This window comes from Chiloscyllium plagiosum, unplaced genomic scaffold (genome assembly GCF_037043375.1).
Source record: "Chiloscyllium plagiosum isolate Xiang-an unplaced genomic scaffold, Cpla_swu_hap1 HiC_scaffold_21, whole genome shotgun sequence".
Classification (NCBI taxonomy): domain Eukaryota; kingdom Metazoa; phylum Chordata; class Chondrichthyes; order Orectolobiformes; family Hemiscylliidae; genus Chiloscyllium; species Chiloscyllium plagiosum.
In genome coordinates, this window is record NW_028270159.1 from 16,522,904 (window position 1) to 16,545,777 (window position 22,874).

General features: G+C 42.5%; 1 protein-coding gene and 1 long non-coding RNA gene across 4 annotated transcripts in view; one reads left to right on the forward strand and one right to left on the reverse strand.

Annotated features, from left to right (window-relative positions):
- Nucleotides 1-7,197, reverse strand: part of LOC122564914 (transforming growth factor beta receptor type 3-like) — a 125,335-nt gene extending 118,138 nt beyond the window's left edge. Inside the window, exons 1-3 of one of the 3 annotated variants that reach the window (XM_043720382.2) lie at nucleotides 7,052-7,197; nucleotides 6,427-6,776; nucleotides 4,123-4,349 (exon numbers count right to left, since the gene is read on the reverse strand). In XM_043720382.2, coding sequence (XP_043576317.1) covers nucleotides 4,123-4,180 — 58 coding nt within the window. In that variant the 5' untranslated portion in view covers nucleotides 4,181-4,349; nucleotides 6,427-6,776; nucleotides 7,052-7,197. The other 2 variants (XM_043720379.2, XM_043720380.2) reach the window with 2 other exon arrangements.
- LOC122564916 (uncharacterized) overlaps nucleotides 7,124-22,874 on the forward strand; it is a 34,677-nt gene continuing 18,926 nt past the window's right edge. Inside the window, exon 1 of the long non-coding RNA XR_006316040.2 lies at nucleotides 7,124-7,222. This is a non-coding gene — a long non-coding RNA (uncharacterized LOC122564916). The remainder of the gene's footprint in view (nucleotides 7,223-22,874) is intronic.

Below are 22,874 nucleotides of genomic sequence, written 5' to 3' on the forward strand. Positions count from 1 at the left end.
CCCAATGTCTCCTATCAGTGGAAACATCTTTCCAACATCTACTCTGTCCAGATCATTCAGTATTCTAGAAGCTTCAATTAGATCCCCCCTCATCCTTCTAAACTCCATCAAGTATAGTGCCAGTATCTCAAATGTTCCTGATAAGTTAAGTTCCTGGGACCATTCTTGTGAACCTTCTCTGAACATGCTCCAAGGCCAGCATTACCTTCCTGTGATATGGGGTCCAAAACTGCACACAATACTCCAAATATGGTCTTGCATTATGACAACAGAAGACTTACAGATTCTACTTTGTAAACTTCTCATTTGTTCTTTTCGCTTCTCCTTACTTAAATAAAATGGTGCCTTATAGAGCCTCAGAAGTACATCTCAACTTTAATGTTCAAGTCTTCAAATGCAATCATTACATTTGCCTTCCAAACTCGTTACTACCTCAAAGAATTCTAACAGATTTGTCAGGCATGACCTCCCCATGATGAAACCTTGCTGACTTTGCCCTATTTTACCATACATTTCTAAGTATTCAGAAATCTTATCCTTCACAATGGATTCCAAGATCTTAACCATGACCAAGGTTAGGCTAATCATAATCGGTCTGTAATTTTCCATCTTTTGCTTTACTCCCTTTTTAAACAGGGGTGTTGTGTTAGCAATTTTCCAGTCCTCTGGAGCCCTTCCTGATTCTAGTGATTCCTGAAAGGTTACAGCTAACGCCTCCACTATCTCTGCAGCTATCTCACTTAGAACTCTGGGGTGTAGTCATCTGGTCCAGGTGATTTATACACCTTTAGGCCATTCAGTTTTTCCATTCCAGCACCTTTTTCTTGGTGATAGCTACTATACTCAGCTCTGCCCCCTCACTCTTGAATTTTTGGGATATTACTCGAGTCTTCCATTGTGAAGACTGATGTGAAGTAATTATCCAGTTCCTCAGCCATTTCCTTGTTTCCCACTACTATTGCTCCAGTGTCATTTTTCAATGGCCCAATGTCCTCTTTTGCCCTTTATATATTTGAAGAAACTCTTACGGTCTTCCTTTATATTACTGGCTAGCTTACCCTCAGTTAAATCTTCCCTCTCCTTATTTCTTTTTTTGTTGCCCTCTGTTGGTCTTTGTAAGTTTCTCAATCCTCTGGGTTTCCCAATGCCTTTCGCCACATTTATACGCTTTCTCTTTTGCTTTTTGCTATCCCCGACTTCCCTCGTCAGCCATGGTTGCCTCACCCTCCTTGTACCATGCTTCTTTTTCCTCAGGATGAAACTCTGCTATGTCTCCTGAATTAGTCGCAGAGACTCCTACCATTGCTGTTCCACTGTCTTTCCTGCTGGGTTCCTCTCCCACTCAATTCGACCCAGGCCCTCCCTGATGCCTCTGAGGCTGCCTTTATTCAGCTGTAATACCGTTAACGCGGATTCTATCTTCTCCCTCTCAAATTGCAGAGTAAGTTCAACCATATTATGATCACTGCCTCCTAAGGATTCCATCACCTTAAACTCTGATCCTAGACTGTCCCATGGAAACAACGTCTCCGCATCAACCCTGTCAAGTCCTGTAAAAAACTTGTATGTTTCAATAAGGGCACCTTCTATTCTTCTCAATTCCATTGTGTACAGACCCAACCTCCCCTCATAAGACAGACTTTCCATACTGGTTATCAGCCTAGCGAATCTTCTCTGAAATGTCTCCAATGCCAATATATCTTTCCTTCAATAAGGGGCCCCAAAACTGTTCACAATATTCTAACTTATAGTCTGATAAGAGTGGCTTTTATAATTTTAGCAAAATCTCTCCACCTTTAGACTCCATTCTTTTTGAAATAAAGGGCAACATTCCATTTGGACACTAGATTTGTGATTCAGGGCCCAGGACCGCCAATTCCTTTTGTTCTGTAGCTTTCTACAGTCTTTCTCAATTTAGATTGTATTCTGTTCCTCTAGTCTTCCTTCCTATGTGCATCACCTCACATTTTCCCACATTATATTCCATCTGTCATGTCTTTTCCAACTTACTTAACCTGTCTATATCACTTGGCAAACCCTTCTGTCATCCTTACTACTTGCCTTTCCAGCTATTTTTGTGTCATCTGCAAACTTGGCTATAGCACATTTAGTTTTCTCATTCGAGTCATGAATAAATATTGCAAATAATTGTGGGCGGCACGGTGGCACAGTGGTTAGCACTGCTGCCTCACAGCGCCAGAGACCTGGGTTCAATTCCCGCCTCAGGCGACTCTCTGTGTGGAGTTTGCACGTTCTCCCCGTGTCTACGTGGGTTTCCTCCGGGTACTCCGGTTTCCTCCCACTTACACAAAGATGTGCAGGTCAGGTGAATTGGCCATGCTAAATTGCCCGTAGTGTTAGGTTAGGGGTAAATGTATGGGTATGGGTGGGTTGCGCTTCGGCGGGTCGGTGTGGACTTGTTGGGCCGAAGGGCCTGTTTCCATACTGTAATGTAATCTAATCTAATCTAATAATTTTAGCCCCAGCACTGATCCCTGTGGCAGTCCACTAGTTACAGGTTGCCATCTTGAAAATTCACCTCTTACCTCTTATATGACTTCTATAGTTAGCCAACCCTCTATATATGCAAATATATTACCTTCAATTCCATGACCTCTTATTAAGCAGCCTAACATGTATTACCTTATCAAACACTCATTCTCACTATTTGGTGAACTATACAATCTAAATGGTACCTCTAATGCTCCTTAGCTGTAACCAAATAGATTCTTCGACACTCCTCGCAAACATCTCTCTTCAGCAATGTAATATTTCCCTTTGATTATCATTCATGACTCAGTGGGTAGCATTCTTGCTTCTAAGGTTCTGTGCTCATGTCTCACTCCAGCAAATGTTGACACTGTAACCTAGTACTGAAGGAGTCCTGCACTATTGAAAGCACTGCATTTCAGATGGAACAACTGCCTACTCTGGCAGATGTAAAAATACCTCACAGCATTATTTTTCAAGAAGTTACATGGCCAACATTTACCCATCAATCAACATCACACATGAAAAACTGTCTGATCATTATTAGAATGCCATGGGAGCGTGCTGTTTTTCTTAGATTACAACAGTGACTACACCATAAAAGTATTACAGGCAACAAGCAATTATTTGAGCACACACACACACCCTGTCCCTATCTCCTATCTCTCCCTCAGCTTAGATGGTACACATTGCCTTGCCGGGCTTTGCACATAAATGATTCAATTGGAAACACAGGTGATTTACTGGTTGGGGTTAACAAAAAAGTTTTATTTTCCCACTACCAAATCACCTTTCAGTTATGTGTAGGAGCACTTCTGAATATAAAAAGAAGAAAAAAAATTAACACACATCTGGGAGGCATGGGTTGCTGTTGTGGCACAGTGGTAGCAATCCTACCTCTGAGCCAGTAGGCCTTGGTTCAAGTCACATCAGTTCAAACATGTGTAATCATTTCTAATCAAATTGTTTGGAGATGTTATTTATAAATGCAAGACTCTCCTTTCATCAAAACTGTCACTTCTCCTCCCTCTGCCTTTATTTCTCAATCCCCTTGCACCCAGTGAATAGTTCTCTTGTTGGGTGCCGTGCTAAAATATGGGAAGCAGGGTCAGTACAGAGCCCTTGACGAAGGATCACTGGACTCCAAAGATTAACTCTGTTTTTCTCTCTTCTGATGCCACCAGATTTGCTAAGTTTCTCTAGCCCTGTTTTTATTTTAGATTTCCAGTGTCTGCAGTTTCTTATTTTCAATTTGTATAAAGTGGTTTTTGATTCAAAACATTTTACCACAATATTCAAAAATAGTTGAGAAGCAAAATTCCAGCCAAACAAATACAGTTACATTGTGACATTTACTGTAATGTAGGAAATATGGATGTTAATTTGTACGCAAAGTCCCACAAATAAAAATCAATTTTATGGCCAAATAATCTGTTTCCAGCCATTTGACAAAGATTCATATTGGCTAGGACATCAGGACAAGACTCTGGTTGTCTTGCTGGGAATCGTCAACATCCTGAGATTTTCGACTAGAGTCTCATTTAATCTAATGCCCATCTACCTCATTTGTTTGGAATACGTACAATTGCAAAATCGTTTGTTCACAGTTACACAGATATAAATATATTTTACCTGCTTGTATCTGTGATCCTAAAATGACTACTACGAATACTGGTAGAATTGCTTCCATGTCTTTTTTTCTTCTCTTAATGAAAAGTTCTTCTATCCTGTATCTAGGAGGTGATATGTCCAGATGCTTTTCTTCTCCGGGTAAGAGAGGAAGTTGATGTGAATTGAGGTTGGGGGAAAACAATGGAATATCGTATTCCACAAATCCAGCCTTGAGCTCTGTTTCAAATCTATCAGAAAGAAAATGCCATTAACTCATCACAAAAATACTTTGTACTTTGCACCTTTTAAACCTGATATCATTTACAAGCATATATCAATTATTTGGGAGTGTTCAATAAACAATCAAACTTACAAAATCAGAGGTCCGACATTGAATGCCCAGTGACCATCAGTTTTAATATTTTCTTTTTACGAATCTAGGATTATTTTCTGATATGTTACAGTTCTACATGTAACTTATATTTTGGATATCTCCGCAAAGAATTTATTCAGCCATTCTAGTAAACCATGGAAAGGTGAAAGTGAGCATGGTGCTGGAAACACACAGGTCAGGGAGTATCCGAGGAGCAGGAGAATTAACATTTCAGGCATAAGCCCTTCCTGATGAATGGCTTATGCCCGAAATGTCAATGCTCCTGCTCCTCGGATGCTCCCTGACCTGCTGTGCCTTTCCAGCACCACACTCTCAACTCTGATCTCCAGCTTCTGCAGTCCTCACTTTCTCTCCATGGAAGATGCAACCGAAGTCTCACTCCCAAAAGAACTTCTTCAGATAAATTTGACCCCCTAGGAAAGCATTTTTATAGGTGTGAGAATTATAAATAATGAATAAGCATCTTCTAGTTTATCATATGTCTTCTTTGCACATGCCAGCCTAAAGTAAGATCCCACCAACAATATGAACGAACAGTTAATTCTGAAGAATAGCCAAAAGACCAAGAATATCCTATTATTCTTTCAAAAGCATTATGGGATCTTCTCCTGTACCAGCTGGGTTTGGGTTTTTAAATGGAAGGAGGATAACTCAAGCACTGCAAATACTCTATTTCATTTTTAGTTTATATGAAGTTACTTTTTAGTTTATATGAATGAGTGATTTGAACTCTGAATCAAAAGGCAAGACTTTCATCAAAAGAAAAAATATATTCTTAGAGGAGAATCTTGTGGTATAATTAGAATGAACAAATAGGTTATTTTAAACAAAACCACATCGATAGTCAGAAGTTTTCTCAGTTACTAACAAAAGGGGAGATCTTAGAGGTCTATAAAATCATGAGGAGTATAGATAAGATGAATGGCAGGCGTCTTTTTCTTAGGGTGGGGGATTTCAAGACGAGGAGGCATATATTTAAGGTGAGAGGAGAAAGATTTTAAAACAGACGTGGGGCTTTTTTTTATTTACACAGAGTGGTTCGTGTGTGGAATGAACTGCCAGAGAAATTGGTGGATGCCGGTATAATTAAAACATTTAAGTACATGAATAAGAAATGTTTGGAGGGATATGCGCCAAGGTCAGTCAAGTGGGATAGTTTGGATCGGCTTATAGTCCGCATGAACTGGTTGGACGTAAGGGTCTGCTTCAGTGCTGTACGACTATAACTACCGAACACACAGGGATAGTTCAATGATTTTTGCAACCAATTAGGAAATCAATCCTAACTCGAATAAATTACAATATATCTACACGAAGCTAACCATATTCCTTAAAATTATTGAAAGTATTTGATAGATACCATTAAGCGTTAATGACGCACGAATTAACTGATAGCAATACATGCACAGACTCACACCATATATAAATGTCGGTTCCATCCAGGATTCCTTCAAGTGTAAATTCATTTTGTTTATACAAAAAGAAACGAGTCAGAAGTTTTTCAGACCTATAATGCAAACTGATCAGACAAAAAAAAACTTTTTTTTCAATTACTTCCAGTGTTTGCTTGCTACAATCGGGATCCAGACGGGTAACCAACAGATTTTCGAATCCAAAATCTGACATAAATGCATTTGCAGTTGTAAATCTGAACCAGGGTATTGCGCAAGTTAACCGAACACAATTATTCCGCAATCAAATCAGAATTTAGCGACGATTTGATTTATAAAAATAATTATTTCTCACCAACACGATAGAGGATTTTACCAGTTTTACTGTGCTGGGAAGTGTTTAATAGCTTCAATTGTACGAGTTCGCCAAAACTGTTTCCCAAAATCTATTGCAAATTTCAGTGAACGAGGAAACAAGATTTTTAAGAAATATATATACCGGACTTTAGATTTCTATGACATCGAAAGTTAAAATATTACCTGCAAATACAATTCAGGTAGTTGATAGAGACCCTTATTCGTTATTGTTCTCGTTTTGCGTGCGAAGACCAGCTCTTTAACTCTTTTTTATCATTCCTACCACGGACTTCTGGTAAAACATTTTTTATCGCTGCTCTGAGCAAATGTCAAGTTTGCTGCATAACCCGTCCCTCCAGCCTGATGACAGTTCCTCTATCCAATCAGACGTTAATATCAGCGTCGTGGGGCCGTCCTTTGAAAAGCCAATGGCCAATCGGCGAGCCGATAAGGCGGGATCGTCAGGAAGGGAATGACGCCACAGTTTGTCCGGTTACAGGAAAACGGAATTCATATTCGTGTCAAAAACCATGCTGAAAAACAAATAAAACTCACAAAATTTTCCTTTCAACTATGTCATCTATTAGAAGCATTTAATAACTTTTCAATATAAAAAACAGTAACAATCGCAATTCTGTAAATACTGATCCCAGCCTGTGATTAATTATATTCTCTAATTGCATCGTAATTCCGAACCTTTTAAACTTTGGAGAAGAACTGAAACGTCCGTACAAAATGAACATAGAAAATATTCTGCGGAGATAACTGACAAATGCAAAGAAACAAACTTTCAGCTGGGCATTTTTACCTCGGATTCGGGAAGTTCCGAATTTCCCAATATCTCTATTTATTTTCCTCCTCTCTCTTAAAAAAATAAAGATCGGAAATGGCGGTTTTGACCTCTGCGATCTCGGGGCTGAGTGTGTTTCTCCGTCGGGATGGGATTTTCCTGTTCCGTGCCTTCCTCTCGTCATGCACTGTGAGTAAACTTGTTTTTCTGCTTCACCTCTTGTCTCAGAAAAGACGAGAGAGGCAAAAAATGTCTCGAGCCGGCGCCGGGAAATCCGATTGGAGGCGCGTCGCGTGGGGACTGGGAGGCGCGGCGCGGGGAAGCGACCGTTATGAGCGCGTGAGGTTAAAGGAAATGGATCGGCACCAAGTCGGAGAGAGGGAAACAAATGTTGAGAGTGACTGTCAGAGAGGAAATGGACATGGGGTATTGAGTAGACATGAGGGGGTGAAGGTTGAGTAATGATGAGGAGGCGGGCATCGGGGGGGAAATGGGTAGCATAGTACATGGGTGGGCAATAATGAGTTGGGCATGGGTATTGGATAGCTTGGGGTTATGATGGGCAATGATGAGTGTAGGGAAGTGGATAGCTTCGGCGTATGTGAGGAACAGTGAGGTTATGGACCTGGAGGAATAGATAGTTTGGGACGTGGTTGGTCAATACTAAAGAGAATAATATAACAAAGAACTGCGGATTCTGGAGATCTGAAACAAAAACAGAAATTGCTGACGAATCTCAGCAGATCTGGCAGCATCTGTAGGGAGTAAGTGCAGTTAATGTTTTGAGTTTTTTGAAGAAGTCACAAAGAGGATTGATGAGGGCAGAGCAGTGGACATGATCTATATGGACTTCAGTAAGGCGTTTGACAAAGTTCCCCATGGGAGACTGGTGAGCAAGGTTAGATCTCATGGAATACAGGGAGCACTAGACATTTGATTCAGAACTGGCTCAAAGGTAGAAGACAGAGGGTGGAGGTGAAGGCTTGGTTTTCAGACTGGAGCCTGTGACCAGTGTCATAAGGGTCAGTGCTGGGACCACTACTTTTAATCATTTATATAAATTTTTTGGATGTGAGCATAAGACGTATAGTTAGTAGGTTTGCAGATGACACCAAAATTGGAGGTGTAGTGGATAGCAAAGAAGGTTACCTCAGATTACGATGGGATCTTGATCGAATGGGCCAATGGGCTGAGAAGCTTAATTTAGATAAATGTGAGGTGCTGCATTTTGGGAAAGTAAATCTTAGCAGGACTTATACACTTAATGGTAAGGTACTAGGGAGTGTTGCTGAACAAAGAGACCTTGGAGTGCAGGTAGATAGGATAGTGAAGAAGGTGTTTGGTATGCTTTCCTTTATTGGTTGAAACTTTATTGCTGGAACAGCACAGCAGGTCAGGCAGCATCCAGGGAACAGGAGATTCGACGTTTCGGGCACAGGCCCTTCTTCAGGAATCAATTTTCCTTTATTGGTCAGAGTATTGAGCACAGGAGTTGGGAGGTAATGTTACAGCTGTACAGGACATTGGTTAGGCCACTGTTGAAATATTACGTGCAATTCTGTTCTTCCTATCGGAAAGATTAGATTAGATTAGATTAGATTAGATTACAGTGTGGAAACAGGCCCTTCGGCCCAACAAGTCCACACCGACCCGCCGAAGCGAAACCCACCCATACCCCTACATTTACCCCTTAGTGAAACTTGAAAGAGTTCTTAAAAGATTTACAGAATGTTGCCAGCGTTGGAGGATTTGAGCTATAGGGAGAGGTTGAATAGGCTGGGTCTGTTTTCCCTGGAGCGTCGCAGGCTGAGGGGTGATTTTATAGATGTTAATAAAATCATGAGGAGCATGGATAGGATAAATAGACAAGGTATTTTCCCTGGGGTGGGGGAGTCCAGAACTAGAGGGCATAGGTTTAGGGTGAGAGGGGAAAGAGCTAAAAGAGACCTAAGGGGCAACGTTTTCATGCAGAGGGTGGTACGTGTATGGAATGAGCTGCCAGAGGAAGTGGCGGAGGCTAGTACAATTGCAGCATTTAAAAGGCATCTGTATGGGTATATGAATAAGAAGGGTTTGGAGAGATATTTGCCAGGTGCTGGCATGTGAGACTAGATTGGGTTGGGATATCTGGTCAGCATGGACAAGTTGGACTGAAGGGTCTGTTTCCATGCTGCATGTCTCTATGCCTCTATGAGTCTGGTGCAGGGAGGGGGTGAGCATCATGAGGAAATGGAATGTAAAAGTAGGTAGCATGGAAGGAGGAAGTGGGTTTGGGTTCCTAACATAGAGGAGAAATGAGGGTAAGTAGGAAACAATGACTAGGCCATTATGGGAGGAATAGTTGACAATGATGGATAGGCATTGGAGAGTGGGCAGCTGGCAGCATAGGTGGGCAATGATAAAGATGGATATGGGAGGACTGGTTAGTTTGGGTTGTGGCTGGGCAACAATAAAGACGCTGGACATGGGTGAGTAATTATCTTGGGATTGGATGGGCAATTTAAGGAGTGTTGGGCCTGGGGACTGGATAGCTTTTGATATGGGTCGACAATAATAAGGAGGTGGGCATCAAGGAGTGAATAGATTGGGGTGTGGCTGGGCAATAGTAAAAAGGTGTTGGGCATGAGGTGCAGTAGCTGAAAATGTGTTGCAGCTACACATTTTCAGCTCTGATCTCCAGCATCTGCAGTCGTCACTTTCTCCATGAGATGCAGTAGACAAGGAAATGGCAGACAGGGTCAGTGAAAGAGTGTGGTCTTGGATAAAGAGAAGAAAGTGGGCACATGTGTCATGGGAAAGGATAACATATCTGAGAGGGAAGTAGGTGTGAATAAGATAGACAAGGTGAGAGAACTGATAAGGGTCCAACTGGACATCGGAGAAGAAAGAAATGGTGGACATAGGAGGAAGTAGGGTGAACTGGGCAGTGTGAGAATGACTAGGTTAGGGGAGAGGGTATGTGAAGAGAAGGTGAGTAAGATAGTTTATGACAATTGGGAGAGATCAGGAACTATAATCATGAGGTGTAATTGGCTATTCAAAGTCCTGAATAGTTTTGATCATGTAACTAAGGAGAAACTGTTTCCAGTGGCAGAAGGGTCACAAACTAGAGTTATGTTAATTGGCAAATGAACCAAAAGCAACATGTGAAAACATCTTTTTCATACGGCAAGTTGTGGTTGCCTAGATCATAGCCTTAAAAGGTGATGAAAAGGTAATATGACCAATACATGTAGAGAAAAAAATTAGACCTATAAGGAAAAAGCAGGGAAGTGGGATTGATTGGCTCGCCTCTCAGTAGGCAATACAGACAAAGTGGACCAAATGATTTTCTGTTCTGTATCCACTTTATGAACCTGTGAAGAATCAACAGCAGGTGAGCACAAAGCAGGAGACTGTGCTGCAATGGAGAAAATGAAGAGAAATGGTGATAGAAATGCATGTTAGTAGAAGAAATGATACAATGCTTTTCTTAGAACATAGAACAGCACATTACAGACCCTTCGGCTCACGATGTTGTGCTGAGCATTTGTCTTAATCTAAGCTCAACCTAACTGACACACCCCTCAATTTACTGCCATCCATGTGCTTGTCAAGCAGTCGCTTAGATGTCCCTAATGCCTATGACTGTACGACCACTGCTGGCAATGCATTCCAGGCACCCACCACTCTCTGCATCAAGAAACTAACTCTGACATCTCCCCTATACCTTCCCCCAGTCACCTTAAAATTATGACCCCTTGTGACAGCCACTTCTACCCTGGAGAAAAGTCCCTGGCCATAGAATCTATCTATGCCTCTCATTACCATGTACACCTCTATCAAGTCACCTCTCTTCCTTCTTCTCTCCAGTGTGAAAAACCCGTGCTCACTCAATCCCTCTTCATAAGACAAGCCCTCCAATTCAGGCAGCATCCTGGTAAATCTCCTCTGCACCCTAGCTAAAGCATCTACATCCTTCCTATAATGAGGCAACCAGAACTGGGCACAATATTCCAAGTGTGGTCTAACTAGGGTTTTATAGAGCTGCAGCTCTTAAACTCAATCCCCCTGTTCATGAAAGCCAAAACACCATACGCCTTCTTAACCCTATCAACTTGAGTGCCAACTTTGTGGAATCTATGTACCTGAACCCCAAGATCCCACTGTCCCTCTACACTGCCAAAAATTCTGTCTTTAAGCCTGTATTCAGCATTCAAATTCGACCTTCCAAAATGAATCACTTCGCAGTTATCCAGGTTGAACTCCATCTGCCACTTCTCAGCCCAGCTCTGCATCTTGTCAATGTCATGTTGTAGCCTGCAACAGCCCTCAACATTACCTACAACACTATCGACCTTTGTGTCATCGGCAAACTTACTAACCTACCCTTCCACTTCTTCATCCAAGTCACTTATAAAAACTACAAAGAGCAGAGGCCCAAGAACAGATCCCTGCAGGGCACCACTAGTCACTAACCTCCAGACGGAATACGTCCCATCCAGTATAGTTGCTGTCTTCTTTCGGCCAGCCAATTCCATACCCAGACAGCCAAATTTCCCTGTATCCCATACCTTCTAACTTTCTGAATGAGCCTACCATGGGGAACCTTATCAAATGCCTTACTGAAATATATATACACCACATCCACTGCTCGACCTTCGGCAACTTGTCATGTCCTCAAAGAACTTTATAAGGCTTGTGAGGCATGACCTGCCCTTCACAAAGCCATGCTGACTATCTTTAATCAAACTATGTTTCTCCAAATAGTCACAAATCCTATGTCGAGAGTATGGCGCTGGAAAAGCAGAGCAGGTCAAGCAGCATCCAAGGAGCGGGAGAATTGATGGTCTGGGCATAAGCCCATCACCAGGAATTCCTGATGAAGGTCTTATGCCCGAAACGTCGATTCTCTGCTCCTCGGATGCTGCCTGACCTGCTCTGCTTTTCCAGAGCCACACTCTTGACTCTGACCTCCAGCATCTGCAGTCCTCACTCTCTCTAGACATAAATCCTACCTCTCAGAATCCTTTCCAGTAATTTGCTTACCACAGACATAAGACTGACTGGTCTGTAATTCCCAGAAATTTCCCTTTTCCCTTTCTTGAACAGATGAACAACATTCACCTCCCTCTAATCAACCGGTACTACTCCAGTGGAGAGTGAAGATGCAAAGATCATCGCCACAGTCACAGCAATCTCATTTCTCACTTCCCATAGTAACTTTGGATAGACTTGGTTTGGCCCTGAGGACTTATCTATCTTGATGCTTCCCAGAATTTCCAGCACATCCACTTCCTTAATATTCAATCCTATTCAATCCTATTAACCTTGTCCACAGTGTTCTCAGTATCAGCAAGGTCCCTCTCTCTCATGAATACTGAAGCAAAATATTAATTTAGGGCCTCACCTACCTCTTCAGACTCAAGGCACAAGTTTCCTCCATTATCTCTGATAGGCCCTACCCTCTCTCTGATCATTCTCTTACTCCTCATGTATGTGTAGAATGGCTTTGGGTTTTCCCTAATCCTTCCCACAAAGACTTTTTCGTGACCCTATTTTTTCCCAATTTATACTCCACAGCTCCTGTCTAATAGCAGTATAATTTCCCTCCCCCAATTAAATACCTTCCCATACTGTCTGCTCCTATCCCTCTCCATGGCTATGGTAAAGGTGAGGCAGTTGTGGTCACTGTTACCGAAATGCTCTCCCAGTGAGAGATCTGACATCTGCCTGGCTTGTTGCCTATCACCAAATCCAATATGGCCTCCCCCCAGTTGGCCTATCTACATATTGAGTCGTGAATCCCTCCTGGACACACCTGACAAAAACAGCTCCATCCAGACCATCTGCACTAAGGAGGTTCCAATCAATATTGGGAAAGTTGAAGTCACCCTTAACAACAACTCTGTTACATCTGTACCTTTCCAAGATCTTCTGTCTAATGTGTTCTTCCATCTCTCTGCTCCTATTGAGGGGTCTATAGAAAACACCCAATAAAGTGACTGTTCCTTTCCTGTTGCTGACTTGTACCCAAACTGACTCAGTAGACAAACCCTCCTCAACAACCTCCTTTTCTGCAGCTGTGATGTAGTCTCTAATTAACAATGCTATTCCCTCTCCTCTTTTACCCCCCTCCCTGTTCTTTTTAAAAGATCTAAACCCTGGAGCATCCAGCAACCATTCCTGCCCCTGTGAAATCCATGTCTCTGTTATGGCCACGACATCGTAGTTCCAACATCGTTCTTCTTTTAATAAATTTGAAAGGAAACACTGGATTATTCAAATGTGCCAAGCAATAGTGCCATTTTAAACTAGGTTCAATGCAAAAGAAATTCAAAACAGGATATTATGTACTTATATAATTAACTAAGATTCCCAGTGCCTACCATATTATGTGGTACCCACTAGTTACACACTTAAAAATGGCAGAAGGGTGTAATGGTGTACGTGGAGGATTAAAGGAACATTGTAGTAAATAGTTTGAATGCCTGAGTATGAAGGGATGATCATTTCTAATCAACCTGTTAAGAGATATCATACCTCTGAGCAGGTGGGACTTGAACTCCTGACTCAGAGGTAGGGACAATTCCAATGCACTATAAAGGTCTTGAGTACGAAGAAAGTACAATCATTTGTCACTTGCTCAGCTGTTATTCATCACGCACACTGATAATGGAGCCTCAATCATACATTTTCAATACCACTGCTCCACCAGATTCCCAAATGTCTCCTGGTCCTCAAATCCAGTACAATTGCCAACTCTTTGGGCTCTTGTATACACCCTATAAATGTTATTCCTATCTCACGATCGTAATCCCAAATCCTGCAACCAAATCATCTTCTGCATTGATTCCTTTGTCTGCACAGTCACTACCGAGGATGATAGTCCTCTGTGCCACTCTATTGCACCAATCCCTTTGGTTAAAGCAATGAAAATTCAGGCCACTGGTGAATGTTACCAACATTTGATATCTCAGCCCTATGATGTACGATAATTTCCAGTATCATTGTTACAAATTAGACAGGCAGGAGGCTGAGAGAACACAGCAAGCCAGACAGTATCAGGAAGTGGAGAAGTCAATGTTTCGGCTGTAACCCTTATGCCATGACTGTGTGTCTGGTTGTCTGCTGATCCTGGCTTGTTGAAGACAGTTTTGTATGGTCACTGCTAGGTTGAAATGCCAAGATCAGATAATATGATTCATTGCATCTCAAAAGTGCAGCCAATTATGTTGCATAAACCACTTGGAATACCAATATTTCTTCTTTCATACAATGTCACTGAAAATATGACACCCTGAAATCAGGTGCCGCTGAAGAAGCCACGTTCAAGGTATTTGTGCCCTTAAATAAATATCTAACTAAAGCACATGCCATTGCCCATCCACATCAGAACATTTTACAAACATAGGATATAAGAAATGTAGCAGGATAAAACCCAAGACCACTTCCCTTGTTGGTGGAGTGAGAAGGGAATTGAAATGGTCAGCAACAGGGCAGTGGGGTTGTTTGATGCATGTCCTCCTGGGACACATGCACCAAACAACCCACCGTGCTGTGGCCAACTCCCCCTCCCATTCCACCAAGGATATGCAAATCCTGGGCTTCCTCCACCTCCAAATCCAAACCACTTGATGACTGGCGAAAGGACGCCTAATCCTCCGCCTTGGGACCCTTCAACATCAAGGCATCAACATGGACTTCACTCATTTCCAAATCTCCCCTCCTTCTACTTCATCCCAGATCCAACCCTCCAACTTGACCTGTCCCACCTGTCCGTCTTCCTTCCTACCTATCTGCTCCAGCCTTCCTACCAACCTATCACAATCACAACCCACTTGCATCAACCTCTTGCCTTCTCAGCTACTTTCCCCCACCCCCAACCTCCTATTTACCTCTCAGACCCTCCACGACATTCCTGATGAAAAGCTTATGTCCGAAATGTCAACTCTTGTGCTCCTTGGATGCTGCCTGACCTGCTGTGCTTCTCCAGCGTCTGCAGTCCTCACCGCCTCCTAGTCAATGTAAAGTATAAGCCTTGTATATAAATGACAGTATATCACAACATGCTGCAACATGGATAAGGTCAAGAAAAATCTTAGTATTTACAGTCCTGAAAAATGTAAAAAATTCTCAATTTTATATCTAACACTTCCAGAGGCAGGACATTGATGATGTTTAAAATGCAGACTCATAGACATTTTTTTCAAAAACACAGGAAAGTATGAGATCAACTGATAGGAACATGTAGCCAAACAACCTTGGAAATAGGAAGCAGACAAGACTGAAGTATATCACTGGAAAATCTGTTTGGAGTCACAATGACATAAAGGGCAAGGTACTGGAAGTGTACAAAAGGCAGTAGCATACTTGAGAAGAAAAGACCCGGCACTGTCAATTTATTTTCTGCATGAATTAATCTAAAAACTGCTGTTATTTTGCTGGACACGGTGCCAAACATAAAGTATTTCCTTTGTCTCTGTTGACAACTTATTTTTCTTTTGTCCCTGTCTTGGCTAGATTTAACTCCTTAATCACAAATACTCATAAATTATCACAATGCTCTGCTTTTTCCAATGGCCAGTTAGTCATTTTTTGTACTGTAGGTGGGAGTGCGTGTTGTGACCCTGTAGAATCCCTGATAGAGCAGGCTCAAAGGGAAATGCCTGGGAAAGATTCTGAGGACAATTCCCCTGCACCTGAAACCCTCCTAAAATATTGATTAAATTAGAGGGTTTGCTGCAGTTAGTTTAATAGTTACCTAGGAAACATTAGAAGAATAAAAATCTAGTCTAACATCTGGAAACTATTAAAGTGACACCCCAAATCACCATTCATTCCCGAAGTACACTCACCCTAAGACCCCTCACACACCATCGAATGCTGACCTGACATCTCACATCCCACATTGCCAGACATGACAACCCTCTTTCCACCTTAGACACGACACACCCCATCCCTCCCTGGACCCCCAACAAACCCCAAGACCCAACAAACCCCCTTTCCTTGCCTACTGATAATACCATCGCCATCTCCCACTGACAATCCTGAGAACCCTTGCCATGTGAAACCTAACACTCCCTCTCCCTATCCTTGGCCACCAGATCTGACAAATCCATTCCAACTGCCAGGCCAACTCTCCCTGGCAATGTAGCTGACACCCTGCTCACCTCACCTGACATAGCTCTGCCCCCTTCCAACCACTCACCTTTTCCCCTGACTTTATCCCTTGTTGCCCTAGGAGACAAGATCTCCCTTTGGCTCCTGACATTCTGTCTTCCTCCACTCATGTACTGGTGGACCTGAGCCACTCCCCACCAACTCTGACCTACCCTAAGCACTCCATCTCATACCTGGCTCCATAACTCCACATTTACCTTACTTACATTCTTATACTTTCACAGGAGCTGTCAAGGTGACTGCATGAGCTTTAAAATCACAGAACATTGTAACTACTGTCTTTAAATGTGGGTGTGGGTTTGACTTCCCTTGACTATCCTACACTAAGATGGACCTATTAGATTTCAGATACACTCATTATTTCTGAAGGAGTCATAATTGGAATGTTCTGTCAGAGACGCAGAGCTTTGTCTTATGGAAAGCAGTAGAAGTAAAACAGCAATCTGACAGTGATTGCCACTTGTAGGAAAATCTGGCCCATTAAATTTTAACTCTGTTCCAAGGCTGAAGCTAGAAATGTAGTGTGACAGGAACTGTGTTCCTTCTCTAAAACTTACATGACCCCAAACAATGTTACAACTTCGATATTACTGTAATACCCACACCTTCCGTTCGAGTAAGTGGGATTGATAGCACCTATATTTAGATTTCAAATATTTTGGACACTGAGCATGGGTCATCACATAGCCTAATTGTTTAGAACAGATTTTGTTGACAAAGAACAGGAGGCTGGCTGGGGTGTGGGTAGGGCTGATCAGGGTTAGTGGACGGAATTTGTGCCTGGAGTCGGAGGAGGTAGGGAAGATCCTTAATGAAAACTTTGCTTCAATATTCACTGGTGAGAAGGACCTTGACATTTGTGAGGACAGCTTGAAACAGGCTGATATGCTCGAACAGGTGGATGTTAAGAAGAAGGATGTGCTGGAAATTTTGAAAAACATGAGGATAGATAAGTCCACTGCGCCAGATAGTGTATACTCAAGGTGTCTACGGGTAGTGAGGGAAGAGATTGCTGTGCCTTTAGCAATGATCTTTGCGTCCTCACTGTCCACTGGAGTAGTACCAGATGATTATAGGGTGGCAAATGTTATTCCCTTGTTCAAGTAAGGGAATAGGGATAACCCTGGGAATTACAGACCAGTCAGTCATACATCGGTGGTGAGCAAATTATTGGAGAGGATTCTGAGAGAAAGGATTTATTATTTGAAAAGCATAGTTTGATTACAGATAGTCAGCATAGCTTTGTGAGGGGCAGGTCATGCCTCACAAGCCTTATTGAATTCTTTGAGGATGTGACAAAACACATTTGATGAACGTCGAGCAGTGGATATATGTGGATTTTAGCAAGGTGTTTGATAAGGTTCCCAATTATTGGCTCATTCAGAAAGTAAGGAAGCATGGGATACAGGGAGATTTGGCTGTCTGGATGCAGAATTGGCTAGCTTATAGAAATCAGAGGATTGGAGCAGATGGAAAGTATTCAGCCTGGAGCTCAGTGACCAGTGGTGTACTGCAGAGATCTTTTCTGGGACCTCTGCTCTTTGACTAGGATGAGGAAGTGGAAGGTTGGTTGGTAAGTTTGCCGCTAACATGAAGGTTGATGGTATTGTAGATGGTGTGGAGGGCTGTTGTAGGTTGCAATGGGACATTGACAGAATGCCGAGCTGGACTGAGATGTGGCAGTGGAGTTCAACCTGGAAAAGTGTGAAGTGATTCATTTTGGAAGGTTGAATTTGAATGCAGATTACAGGGTTAAAGGCAGGATTCTTGGCAGTATGGAGAAATAGAAGGATCTTGGGGTCCACGTCCATAGATCCCTCAAAGCTGCCACCCAAGTTGATAGGGTTGTTAAGAAGGCTTATGGTGTGTTGACTTTCATTAGGACGGGGATTGAGTTTAAGTGCCACGAGGTTATGTTGCATCTCTATAAAACCCTGGTTAGACCAAACTTGGAATATTGTGTCCAGTTCTGGTGGCCTCATTGTAGCAAGATGTGGAAGCTTTAGAGGGAGTGCAGAGGAGATTTACCAGGATGTTGCTTGGACTGGATGGCATGTCTTATGAAGAAAGGTTGAGGGCTTTTCTCACTGGAGCGAAGAAGGTTGAGAGGTGACTTGACAAAGGTGTACAAGATGATGAGAGTTAAAAATCACACAACACCAGGTTATAGTCTAACAGGTTTAATTGGAAGCACGAGCTTTCAGAGCCCTGCTCCTTCATCAATTAAACCTGTTGGACTATAACCTGGTGTTGTGTGATTTTTAACTTTGTACAGCCCAATCCAACACTGGCATCTCCAGAAGATGATGAGAGGCATAGATAGAACGGATTGCCTGAGACTTTTTTCCAAGAAGCAGATAGTAGGAATAAATGGGTCATTTTCAGACTGGCAGAATATCGTGAGGAATGTGCCACAAAAGTCGATGCTGGAGCCTCAACTCTTTATAATTTATACAAATGATTTGATTGAAGAAATCAGAGGTATGGGAGTTATACTTGCAGATGACAAAAAGATAGGTTGGAAGTTGAGATATAAAGAGGACTCAATGAGCCTAAAAAGAGATAGATTGGTTAAGTGAATAGGCAAAGATCTGGAAGAAGTACAATGCAGGAAAGTGTGAAATTATTTATTTTGGCAGAAACATTTTTTAAAATTATCTAAATGGTAAAAAGTTACAGCACTGTGAGATGCAGAGAGATCTGATTGGCCTAGTGCATGAAGGTATGTAGGGAAAGCGAGTTTTCGGGAAAGCTAATAGTATGTTTATTGTGGGGGGAATTGAATGCAAGAGTAGGGAGCTTTGCTTCAGTTTTACATGGTTTGGTGGGACCACATCTGGAGTAATGTGTACAGTACTAATATTTACAAAAGGATATTAATGTGTTAGAAGCAGTTTAGAGAAAGTTTACTAAACTAATACCTAGGATGAGAAGATTATAGTTGTTGTGAGGATGTTCAGCAAGCTGTGAATTTGGTTTACAGATGTTTCATCCCCTTTCTAGGTGACATCCTCAGTGCTGTGGAGCCTCCTATGAAGCGCTGTTGTACTGTGTCAGTTGGAATTTGGTTTCATTCCTGCTGATTCCGGTTGCCGGTTCCTGTTGTTTGTTGCAACGGTCAGTATATTGGGTCTAGGTCAATCTGTTTTTTAATAGACTTCATGAATGAGTGCTAAGCTTCTAGGAAAAGGGGTTAGAAGCTTGGTACTCAACCACTGACTCCATAAAACTGCCACCTTTAAATGGTCGCTATGCATGACAAATAACGGCTTTCCAAAACTGTCATGCTTGGTCAAGGATGGAGTTCAAGGATGTCCATGAAGGGGAAGATGGCCATCAGACCCTAGCATCCTGCTCTGAGGTCACTACCCAGATCAGTACTGTGTTGATAGTGTAGAAGAACAGCCAGTAGTGCTGTAACAAGGTCAATGATCCTCTGTACTTTGCCATGCTGTTCACTCTATTACCCCTCACTCACTCTATTTTCCACTCACTACCCTTGCCTGCATTTACCAACCCCCCAACTATGTCTGACCATTGGCTGTGTTGCTGCCTTTCTCTTTTGTCTTACAAGTACTGCCAGCATGTCCACCTCTGTGGTGTAATGCCTCTCCCAGAAGCTACATTCTTGACCTCTGTACGAGAGTATAGAGGCTTCAAAGGAAGCATCGGCGAGGCTGCCTCCTGCACCCCTCACTAGCTAAGGTACTGACGCCTCAGGAGAATTAGCCTTAGAAAGTGTGGAGAGCACAATCTGGTGATCCACAGCTCCATAGCTGGTTGAGGAAGGAATGCTCCAAGTCACTGGCACTCAGAGCACTGCCAGACACCTGCTTAGCTCCAAGCAAGAGAGGACCTTGTGGTTTCCACATGCACAGGAAAGAACAGGAATGGCAGACAGATATATGGTATGCAATGCTCTAATTGAAAAGAAGCTATAGCAATGCAGGAAGTCATGCAATTGTCTGGCTGCCACCATGAGCAGGCTTGGTCTACCATGGACAGCCAGTTCCAGCATTCTCAGAGTCTACTTGGAGAGGTGCACACACCTGTACTCCATCACCCCGTTATTGGTCCTCAGGATTGAAAACATGGCTACAGGGGAATGAGGAACCTGGCACACACTCTTGTTGCACCATTCTCAGAAGGAGACAAGACCACAAGGAAAATGCACTCACAGGCCCCTCAGAAACAGACATAACATGTGAAACTCTGAGTTAACTAAATTTAAAAATGACGAAAGCAGAGAATATAATAAATAGCATATTTTAGAAAATAATCCTCAGTGATGAAAGCATTGAGGTTGCATTGTTTGAACAGGAAAGTGAGATTTAGCATCAGTGATGTGGAGATTCAAAATAACTGACCTTGGTGATAGGCTGGATCTCAAAAAAAATCAACAAGTTCAAATGAGATAGTAAGGTTGCACTTGATAATCTTGAGAGGACAGTCAGAAAGTTTGTTGACACACAGGTACTGGCAAACAGCAAAAATTATGACGGTTTAATTTTGACATTGAACAGATGGAAATTTTGACTCAGGCAGAACTTGTTGATTGAAGGCATTGCTGGTAATTGGCAGGGAACATTGGATGTGGAAAATAACAGGCTTATGAATTTTTGTTTATTCACTCACAGGATGTGGGTGTCACTGGCTTGTCTAGTATTTATTCCCCATTCCTAGTTGCCCTCATTTACTTTCCAGAGGTAATGGACGTGAGTTTGGAAGATGGTGTCTAAGGAGCCTAGGTGAATTTCTGCAGTGCATCTGCCGTACACATTGCAGTTCCTGTGCTGCAATCTAACTGCTTACACCTGGATAGTGTCAAGCTCCTTGTGTGTTGTTGAAACTGCACTTATCCAGACAAATGGGGAGTGTTCCATCATATGCCTAACTTGTGTCTTGTAGATAGTGGACAGGCTCAGAGGAATCAGGATCTGTCTTACTCACTGCATGATACCTAGCCTCTGACTTGCTGTTATAACCACAGCACTTCTGTGACTGGTTCAGTTCAGTTTCTGGTCAATGGTAACCCCAAGATGTTGATCGAGGCACATATGGAATCAAATTTCTGTTGTTTTCTATTACTGTGATCATAGTTCATTCTCCTTTACTTTCTGCAACCAGTGACGTCTTCAAATACTTTGTCTTGCAGTTTAAGACTGCCTTTACTAGTTCTGTTCTCCATCTTGTAATCAACCAATTATATAAAACTTCAGTGCAGGTCACCCATTGCTTCAGGTTGCAAGCCCACTCCAGTAGATGATACAGTTCTGTGATGGTGTCCTTGGACATCCTTGTTCTGCAGCAGCAATGTGCCTTGTTCATCTAGAGGAAATCATTTAAAGGATAATAGAGGTTGGGCCTTCTGTACCTCTCTGCATCCTGAGGGGCCTTCAATTGTGACCTCTTACTGTGGATACTGTTCAGCAGCCATTGGAGTATGCTGATGGTTCTAGTCTTGCTGGAATATTTATGCCTTCTTGATTCCTCAGTGCCGTCATTACACCACAGTGCACTGCTTTGACTGGATCTATTGATCATGGTTGTAATGAACATATGTGAGGAATATCAGAAATGGAACAGGTCCTTAGTATTGTAAGTAATCAACATTTGTTCCTGATTGGTTAACTTCATACCAGTAAGGATGTTGTTTATATGTTTGTGGGTTTCTTCTAATTTGTTGCGTTTCATGATGACAAAGGTGTCATTCACATAGTGAACCCAAAGCTTGGCCTGAATCATGGGAAGGTCTATTCATTCTAACCTCTGCATAACTACTTCTGCTAAGAGTCCTGATATTGGTGATCCCATAGGCATCCTGTTGATTTGTTTGTATTATCATCTCCTACTCTTATACAGTGAGTTGTCCCCATCGCAGTTATTGTCCCCTCAGCATCCAAGCAAGCTGCCTGCAATTGACTTCCCAATTTCCCTTCAATTACCCACCTTCAATGAATAGTCCCCATTACTGCCTGTAACCTATGATATGACCAACTTGGAAGTACTAATGAGGCAGGCAGCATGCTGGCTCAGTGGTTAGCATTGCTACCTCACAGCACCAGGGACCAGGGTTCGTCTCCTGCGTCAGGTGACTGTGTGGAGTTTGCACATTCTCCCTGTGTCTGCATAGGTTTTCTCCAGGTGCTCCGGTTTCCTCCCACAATCCAAAGATGTGCAGGTCAAGTGAATTGGCTGTGCTAAATTGCCCATAGTGTTAGGTGCATTCGTTAGGGGTAAAGATAGGGTAGGCGAATAGGTCTGGGTGGGTTACTCTTCAGAGGGTCGGTGTGGACTTATTGGGCTGAAGGGCCTGTTTCCATACTGTAGAGAATCTAATCTCTACAGCTCCCCAGCTGACTAATCCCCTGATTGGTTACACTGAATCTACAGACTGACAATGCCCCAATCCTCAAAACATAAAGATATGGATACCCTTAATGCCCAAGTGGCCAACTGACCTTGTGCAACTGACTGTGCCCATATCTCTGGATGATTCTCTTTACTAGTGCAGTGGGACCCCCTTACTAAAGGAGGTCCTCATTGACTTGACCAAGGAGTACTCCCTATACACTCTGAAACATAGCTATTTGGCTGAAATACATGGTGAGCTTGCTATATAAGCCAGTGGCATATTCTGTAGATGTGACATTGATGTAGCACAGTGTTGCACAGTAGT